This window comes from Harpia harpyja, chromosome Z (assembly GCF_026419915.1).
Source record: "Harpia harpyja isolate bHarHar1 chromosome Z, bHarHar1 primary haplotype, whole genome shotgun sequence".
NCBI lineage: Eukaryota > Metazoa > Chordata > Aves > Accipitriformes > Accipitridae > Harpia > Harpia harpyja.
In genome coordinates this window covers 87,047,559-87,056,505 of record NC_068969.1, presented here as the reverse complement: position 1 = coordinate 87,056,505, position 8,947 = coordinate 87,047,559, and the positions used below count along the sequence as shown (strand labels likewise).

At 48.9% G+C, this 8,947-nt stretch overlaps 2 protein-coding genes across 5 annotated transcripts in view; both read left to right on the top strand.

Annotated features, from left to right (window-relative positions):
• The first annotated feature begins 357 nt into the window (after window positions 1–357).
• On the top strand, window positions 358–1,388 carry LOC128136676 (proline-rich protein 2-like). Its single transcript, XM_052776613.1, has 3 exons — window positions 358–390; window positions 541–626; window positions 857–1,388. The coding sequence occupies exons 1-3, from the start codon at window positions 358–360 to the stop codon at window positions 1,386–1,388; spliced, it is 651 nt and encodes a 216-aa protein (XP_052632573.1).
• A 28-nt stretch (window positions 1,389–1,416) lies between these two features.
• Window positions 1,417–8,947, top strand: part of SMARCA2 (SWI/SNF related, matrix associated, actin dependent regulator of chromatin, subfamily a, member 2) — a 126,568-nt gene continuing 119,037 nt past the window's right edge. Inside the window, exon 1 of one of the 4 annotated variants that reach the window (XM_052778984.1) lies at window positions 1,417–1,564. The gene's annotated coding sequence lies outside the window, so the exon portion shown is untranslated. Of the gene's footprint in view, window positions 1,565–2,744; window positions 2,870–4,017; window positions 4,036–8,947 lie in introns of those variants that run through there. The other 3 variants (XM_052778983.1, XM_052778985.1, XM_052778986.1) reach the window with 3 other exon arrangements.

The following is an 8,947-nucleotide window of genomic DNA, read 5'->3' as shown; positions in this document are numbered from 1 at the left end:
TACTCCACCTGGCCACAGCAGAGGAACTTCATGTTAAATCCTGTCACCTGAGCATCTGCAGTAGCTACTGTTTTTAATACTGAATTTCCCCTGAACGTTTTTACTCCTTAGCACAAAGTGAAATCCACAGTAAGAGAGTTACACTAGCTTCAGAATTGCAAATACCTCCCACATGACAGGATAAAAAAAGATAATTACATATAACACCACGTATGGCAGTTTGGCTCTATTTTTTTTTTTAAAGTAGACTCTACAACTAGTGTTCAAAACAACCCCTCAGACTGGCTGGCCCATTACTTTAATGAAGTACTTAGTCGTTTGTTACATAAACAGGTGTAGGTAGCTTCTGCAAACAACATGAGAGCTCTGCAGCGCTTGGCTGCGGATCAGGTAAACGATCTACAGCATAAAAAAAAAATACAGCACCATCACGCGGAGTTGAAAAGCGTACTTCCAAACCAACAGTTAAAAAGCTAAAAGCACGGAAGCACGCGAGACGGAAGAAACATAATTGCGCTATTTACCCTTCCTATCCCCAAGAAACAACACAGCCTTATTGTACCCGGCCACCACTTCAACAGCCGCCTCCAGACCCGCGACAGGCAGCAGCCAGGTCTTCCGAGAGGGTACGTGGTAAATAACCGCCCGACAGCCCCGGCGATGCCTCCTCGCCGGCGGCCGTTGGGAGCGGGAGCCCGCCTGACTGACAGGCCGGCTCAGCTGGAATGTTCTCAGCAGCCTCTTCTCGCCCACGACGGCCCCCTCTCCCATCGGAAGACGGGGACGGGGTGTAAGTTTCGGGACGAACAACAACGCCCTTCCACGCCTTTCCCCCCCTCTTTTTTTTTTTTAAAAGGCAGGGAGACACCCGCCCCGCCCCACCTCGCCGACCGCCAGGTACCGGAGACCCCAACGCCCGTCAGGCCGCCTCCTCCCCGCCCCCCACCGGCGGCGGGCTCGCCCCGGCAAGCTGGGGCAGCGGCACGGCGGAGTTCCAGCACCTTCTTCACCTCTGCCAAACTACTCCCGCGAGTACCGCCACCGCCGCCGCCGCCGCCCCCCGCACGGAGGGCGCTCCCGCTCCTCTGTCCCCTGAGCACACGCGAGCCGGGGAGGGGGTGAAGGCGCGCGGAGGAACCTCGGGCGGCAGCCCAGACTGCCCCGCCGTTGCACTGCAAGCACAGCAGCGGGGCCCCGGGCGTGCTCCCGCACGCTCACACAACACTCCCCGCCCGCCACGCTCCTGCACGCCTCCTCCCACCCCCAACCTCTCGGTTGAGCGACAGTCAGCCGACGCCAATGGGAACGCCCTTTCGGCGCAGGGGGTGGGCACTCCCCCCGCAGGCGGGCCAATGGGGACGCCGCTTCCTGAGCGGTGGCGTCGGTGAGGGGAGGCGGTGGGAGGGAAGGCGGTGGGAGGGGCAGGAGTTTAGGAAGGGGAGGGAATGGCTGTCATCAATGAAGTCATGTTCATAATCTAGTCCCTCGCTCCGGTTCCGGACTCGGGTGACTCACCGAGGGGGAGAGGAGCGACATCCAGCACGGCGCTCCTCCCGGGCGGTAGGTAAATACAACTTACAACTCGGTCCGCCCCCCCGCCCCGCTCCCCGTCCCTGGCACGGCGGTGCCTGCGCCGTCCTTTATTGTTAGTGATCGCGCCGGCACGCACTGTGCCCACCTTCCCTCCCCTTCCCCCAGCACGTCCCCGCTGGCCCCGGGCGCCGTCGTGCCACCTGCTTCCTCTCCCCACCTTCTCCGGCGCCCGGCCCTCCCGAATATTTATATCCCCCAGTGGGTGGAGAGAAGAAAGTTTTGAGCCGGTATTTCTGGAATAATCACGATGCAAATCTTCGGGGGGGGGGGGGGAGGGAAAAAACCCCGCGCGGCGCCGCTGGTGGCTGACTTGTGAGTCAGCGGCACCCGCGGGAGGGACGGGGGAGCGGCGCGGCGCCGCGCCCGCGCGTCTCCAGCCGCCGTGCCGCGGTGTGCGGCGGGTCGGCTGGCGTTTCCCACCGGAGCGGCCGGCGGGCTGGCACGGCGGCGACCACCAACCGGCTCGTGGCACCCCTTGGTCTTGTCGCCAAGCGAGCGTGTCACAGGCTGCGGGCGACGCGAGCGGCAGAGAAATGGATGCGGGGGCGCGGCGGCCCGCACCCCGGCCCCCCCGGGCGGCTCGGCGGGCCGGCGGCGGCCTCGCCTGCCGCCCCACCTGGTGTGGGCCGCCTGGTGGGGCTGTGTTTCGGCGGCTGCCGAGGGTCGCGGGGTGAAGTTCACGGTGTCCGGCGGCGGGAGAGTGTGTTGCGGTCGGGCTGTTTCTCCGCTGTGGCACAGGCTCGCCAGTGGAGCCGGCCGAGGAAGGGGACGAGGGGAGGCGTGAGGAGGGAGGAAGATGGTGCGAGGGGGAGCGGTCTTGCCTGGGAGAGTAGCGGCGTTACCCGGCAGAGCCAGGGAGACCGTGATCCGGATAATCTCCCTCCCTGCCTGCCTGTCACAAGCACTACACATACCGGGGAGGGGGGAGAAGGTGGGGGCTGGGACTTCGCCCGACAGGCTGCGGCTCCTGTTGCTTTCCAGTCTCTGGTTTTAACTGTGCGGTCAGTGACTCCTGCTGTAAAGGTGTCGCGATTTACTTTCCCGAATAGCTTGTCTTCCCTCCCCCTCCCCGGTCTCCCTGCAGAAATCATGCCTCCCCTCCCCCCGCGCCTTGCAGCAGTCGGCGAAGCGGAGTAGCACAAAACATGCGCTTGCAATTTTGTAATCGCCTTCCAAGCAAAAAAGCATTTTATTTCCGGTGTGCGCGGAAATTTTTTTTTTTTTCTTCTGACTGGGTCGGGCGGGAGCGAGGATGCGTACACACGCGGATGCTCAGGTAGACGCGGCTCGTCTGCCCCGTCGGGAGAGGGGGACGGCGGTGGTCGGCCCCTGGAAAAGTTCTCTCCCCTGCCGGAGGCGGGGGCCGGCAGCGGGCCGCCGCTGCGGCTAGCTCTCGGGCGGGGCAGGAGGGCAGCGGGGCCCGTCCCCGGGCCTCCAGGCGGGAGGAGAGGGAGGCGGTGGGAAGCGGCGGTGGCGGCGGGGGGTGGCCTTTCCCGTCCCTCTGCCTGTGCGAGCGGCGGCGGCGGGCGGTCTGGAAGTCACCGCCGCCGGCGCAGACAAGCGCACGGACATGTTTGGTCGGCGTGACATGGTGGCGGAGGGAAGGAGCGGCGGGGAGACGGGCCCAGGCCGACCCTGAGGCATGCCCCGGCTGCTCGCCCGCCTGCCGCCGCCGAGGCCCCCCCCCCCCGCTCCCCTCGCCGTCGAGGTACGGGGCCCCGCGCGGCCCGCCGCCGGGAGCGGCGCAGCCATTGCTTGGTGGAGGGGAGGGTAGAAGGGGGCAGCGGGGCTGGATCTCCAGGCGAGGACGGCTCAGAGCCTGTCGGCCGGGGCGAAAACTTTCCACAAAGGCCGGAGAGGGGGAGAATAGGGCCCTGTGGGTCGTGCGCGCCCGCCCCGGCGCCTTTGCGGGGGGAGGCGGCGGGCGGTGCAGCGCCGAGGCCTACGCGCCGCCCGGCGGGGCCGGAAGACCCGCGCGGTGCGGCCGAGGAGGGGGGGCGGGTGGCCCGCGGCCGCGGCCGAGCCTCCGCCGGTGCGGCTTGGCGTGGGGCTGTCTGTGTGCCCGCGCGAACACACGGTGCCGTGTGTCCCCCACGACCACGTTTGATTATGTCCGTGGTGCTGGGAGAAACAACCCCACCCCAACTTTATGACGGCGGAACCACAAACTGCACATGGCTGGAAAAGTTGCAGCTCTTCTGAAGTCGAACTGAAGTTATGGTTAACCGATTGGTTTTTGGGTTGTTTTTTTTTTTTTTTTTTTGTTTTCCCCGAAGAGTGCATTATGGTCATGTAAAGAGTGCTTAAGTGTCAGCATGACTACATAGATCACACCGAAGTTTTTCCTTGGTATCTGCTGCTTATGTTTGATATTCAGACTTTCCAAACTTTAGGTTAACGCTGTTGCTTTTTAAGATGTCTTTTGATGAATGTTTTAGATAGGTAAGTAAATAACCAACTGAAGAATTGAATCTGTAAGTGTTGTGTGTGTTTGGGTTTTTGTTTTAACCATTTTAAGTATTTTGCATACTTCCCATAAAAAAATTTATATGGGATTTATGACACGGCACTGTTCCGCTTCCATTCTTTTCTGATTTGCTTTAGATTTCTTCGATGTTAACTTGGTTTTAACCACAGTCTCTGAGACCCGTACAATAAACATTGTACCGGAATTTAATTCCTTTAGTAGTATACCAGTTACACGTTCTGTAACACGGTGGGGTGGGGCAGTCTCTTCTGTGTAAATTAGTATTGTTGTGCAAATAAAGGCACACTTTCTCTTTGGGAACCTAATTGCCCTGTTACTGTCTTTGACTTTGTTTCTTTTATCTGTTTGTTACGCTAGGGAAAAAAAAGCAATGTACCAGAAGGATGGGATTGGAGGCAGATTTTTATGCCCATATGTATCAGTAATAGCAAAAAGATTGTATGGATAGTTGTATGGATAATAATTTAAAAATAAATCTGGAGTGTATCATACAGCATATCTGGACTTGACAGAGGTGAGGGTAAAGCTTCATTAAATGCAGGATTTCTCTCACGAGTTATGTCTCAGTTTTAGGACTGGTATTTCTGTGGTGTTTCATAGAACATGCACCAGAAGAGTGTGTTCAAAGCAGTCTTAGATCCTTCCTTTTGTTAATTTTTGAAGTGGTCTGTGAGCGTTTCTCGTAAAGTTTGAAAAATGCTTTCACTGACACCTGAGGCTTGAAAATTGACAAGAGAAAAAGTGCCCCAGCTAGCATTCTTATATTAAATATATTCTTGATGAAGATCTATATGAAATTAGTATCTACAGATAAATTTTCTCTATTTTTGTTGGACTTTTGAAGTTAAGGTCAGAATGTGCACGGTGGCAACTTTAAAAAATGTCTGCACTTTACCTCCAATTTTCATGGTCCTGATTAGTAATATTGCTGTGAACTAGTCATCCTTTTCAGGAGACTTTTCATTCTTCATATGAATTTTTTTTGTGTTTTCTGCTGCAGTTGAAGTTCTCTATGTATAAAGAGTGTTTCCTAGACCTCCACCTCTTTTGAACTTTATCCGTTTATTTTTTTATTTTTCTGATCCTCTAGCGGAGTAGTAAACACAACTTACGACATAAAGATAGCTTGTCATGAAAATAGCAACAGAGAAAAAACTTATGCCTTACTTGCAAGATAAAATAAGGAAGAATGAATAAGGGAAGGAAGTAAGGCTTACTTAAACACAGCTTTGGTAGTTTGCAAATATAGCAGAATAAGAAGACTAATACTTAAAATTGTTTTATTTGTTTTTGACACATGTAAAGTCATCACTTCTTGGGCGTAAACATTTTCCTGTTTGTGTCCACTTTATAGAGAATATTTCCTCTGTATCACTGCAGGGTTTGAGCACCCAGGTGGATCATTTAGAGCTGGGACCTTTGGGAAAAATTGAAAATAAGTTTGTTGTTACAGAAACAATACCTTTTTCATACCTTCACTGATATTTTACCATAAGTAACTTGTATTTAAAACAATCTTCTCCCTTCTTCCTCCTCTTCTTCCCCATTTAAGTAAAGACAAGGCCTGTCAGTAGTATGGCGAGTTTGTTTCCTTCTGCCTGCCTCTCATTATGGCTTTTGTTTTTCAGAGTCTAATGTGAAGATGATGTTCAATAACTGTGATTAATACCTATAGTAAAGGTCACGGTATGGAAACTTAGTCGGCAACCAGTCAGTGCTGTCATGAGTCAGTTTTCTGTGCCCAAAATATATAGTGGAATCTACATATGTAGCAAACACGGACTTCATCTTGGGCATTGTCTGCTGTGACTGTGGGGTTAAAAGGCAGTTAAACTTCTGAATGCAGCTATGTGCCCCCCTCTTTTCCTGAAGGCTATTGCCTTCTGCAGCAAAGCCATCAGAAAGGATCATATGTCTGTGCTGTAGCCTCTTCATTGAAAAATCTGGTGGCATAGCTTAGCCTAGCTTGTGTGAACTCTACTTGTGATGATGCCTTTTGACTGACTGTAGTACATTCAACCCCCAGCCGGTCATTTCTTGGTGCTGATTTTAGTTTTTCATAAGAGGGTAGGCTGTAAGTTAGAGTAGCTGAGAAGTTGCTTTATGAGAAACTGAAACAGCTACACAGTGGGAATAAGAATTTCTACAAGAATATTTGTAAGGCATTGGAGGCAGGGAGTATTAGGACTATCATCCTAAAGTAAACTAACTGTCTCTGCATGTGAAAAGGAAAGACCCTTATGCTACATGACTCCACAGTGAAGATTCTGGCGTAAGTACATCACCCATTCTAGCTCTGCTGGGGTGCATGCAGATGGTCTTTGGTAGACAGCTAGACAAGCAGCTAAAGCAGTGTCCAGAGGTTTTTGTCTCTGGCCTAAGTGTCTGCATAAGCAATAAAGGTGCAGCATTTCTGATTCTGTGGTTTGTAGTTCAGACTGCAGATTCCCTTCCAGAAGGTTTTGAAGTTACAGTGAAGTTAGATATGTGAGTATGCAAAGGTAGAATCTCTCAGCTGTTACTGGTTTTGGCTTCTCTTATGTGAACTGAATAACTCTGGTTTATGTTAGTTGAAGATTTGACTCTTTACTGATTTTTTGTTGTCTCATGTAAACCTGTTTATTGGCTGAATCATTGTTTGATGAAATGACAGTAGTTAAATTCTGATAAATGTTAATGCAGAGTGTCCTGTGGGGTTGTACAATACAAAACACTGATTTGCTTCCAAGTATTGCAAGTTATTTGTTTTAATTATGATGAGCTGGTGTCATTATTAATCAGTTCTTAAACTTTGAACATCTTCATTTGATTATGTTTAGCAGATTAAGCAAATACTATGAATCACTGACAGTATCATTCCATGTTTTCTGTGGTAGTGTAGTAAAGATAACTCCTTTAGCATGTGATATATCACAATTTCACAGTATATCTTTTCAAAGCCACCTGTGAATCATGACTTCAGTTGGAGATGTGTGGGGAGAAGTAGACTAATTATTTTTCTGTGAAGGCAAAGTTACAGTTTGCTTTGCAGTGTGTATGAGGCTGTCGCGTGGGTCCACATTTCCTTTTCATCGGATATAAGTGGTGCAGTTCCCTTACTTTCCACTACCTATTCAAGGCAGGGGATCTGGCCAAAACATCCTGGCTGAAGTTCAATTTAGGTTGACTCAGTCATGGAAAGGCAGAAGTTATATTGGATGGTGAAGGGAAACAGCTAGGAGAATTATAAATACTTAGTGTTCCATCTGTTCTTAGACTTTGTGTGCCCTGTGTCAAAGCAGTCTACGATCTCTGGATCTTTTTGGGTGTCCAGCTAGTCTTGAATTCTAAATTAATGCAAGTGGTTTGTTACCTGCTGTGTTTTAGTTTTGGATCTACTAATATTGCATACCTTCTTCATGCGAAGGAAATTTTGGTTTGACTTTAATGAGACTTTTATAAGGGCCTACAAGAATTGGGTATCTAGCTCTTCCTGAATTTTAATAAGAAATTTAATTTAATTTTAATAAGCCTGATTTCTGTGGGTTTTTATACAGCCTCAGTCTTAGTAAATATAAACTAATCTATTTTTGAAACATGTTAAATCAAAAGCTTTTTAGCAGTTGTGTTCTGTGATCCTTAGTTGGGAGGACCATTTATAATGTGTTCTTGTTTATGGCAGTGGCTGTTTTTTAAATTTTGTGGACTACTATTGCCACAGAAAATTGCTTTGTCTCTTTATGTCCATGGGTGTCTTTGGACAGGATTTATTACTTGCATTCAGTTAGTATTTTCCAGTATTTTATGTTCCCCTGATAGAGATATTATAAATTACTTGTTTCTTTTTTTTTTTTCATAGAAGTATGTTCTTTGACATACAGAAATCTCTGTATACAAATCTATTTAAGACAATCCACAATTACGTAAGATTGGGTGAGTTTATCTGCTCTTAAAGAAAGGTAATGAAAGAACTTCGTCTGATCTAAGGGGTGCAACATTCCCCTCTGGTAGTTCTTGTTTTTCACAGGATGGGCACTTGCTAGCCCATTAAAAAGAATTTTAAATTTTCCAAATTTGCGTACAGGACATGTTTAACGTATATGTAAAAGACACTGTAACTAGTGGAGCTGAGACTGGAGCCAGTTAATTTTTGAGAACTGCAGGTTGAATTTGAAATAGAGGTGAATAGAGGGGTAGATTTTGATAACCATTTTAATGCATAGGTGTAGGTAGAAGTCTTTTGTGAAATAGGATATTTTGGCATACTTTATACTGATAGTAGTTTTGTAATTTATTGTGTTGTGGTTCTGTATAAATTGTTCTGGGTTGTGGTGGTGGTGGTGCTGGGTTCTGTCTTGTTAAAGGGCTGAATTTGGCTTATAACATGCAGAGAGAGTCAGCTGTAAGAGTGTCAGTCTTATATTTTGCAATGTAATGACTCACTCATGTAAAAACTCTTTGTTGTGTGGAAACTTCTATTGTCCCTCATACAGCCAATCTGTAGGCCCCTTGTAGGAAGCTATGGCAGTGGGTGCAGTTGTGAACATTTAATAATGTGATTCCTTTTGTGGTAATGTTGTGGGGTTGTAGGGGACTAATTAGTGACTATGGGGTTTGTTTTGAGCAGAGAAGCTTCATAGGCATCTCCCTGTTTTACCCTGCAAGGAATAGGATCCCAAGGTAGCTTATTTCAGGTGAGTGTATTTTATTTTAGGTGAGTTAAGCATTGTTGTAATTTGTTGCCTTTAATCAGAAGAGAGTAGTAGCTATTAAAACATAACAAAAGGGAATTTATAAGCAAAAGCTATTAAGCTGTTTTGGATCCTGCCAGAATGATTAGGTAATTGGGGGTAAATAAGTGAAAATGGTCTTGATGTAGTAGCATTT

Bases quoted from the DNA above. Each gene is read 5' to 3' on its own strand.
- LOC128136676 (XM_052776613.1), top strand. From the start codon at position 358: ATGAGAGCTCTGCAGCGCTTGGCTGCGGATCAG. The intron at 391-540 runs GTAAACGATCTA...CCTATCCCCAAG, and splicing joins AGCGCTTGGCTGCGGATCAG to AAACAACACAGCCTTATTGT. The intron at 627-856 runs GTACGTGGTAAA...TTTTTTTAAAAG, and splicing joins CAGCCAGGTCTTCCGAGAGG to GCAGGGAGACACCCGCCCCG.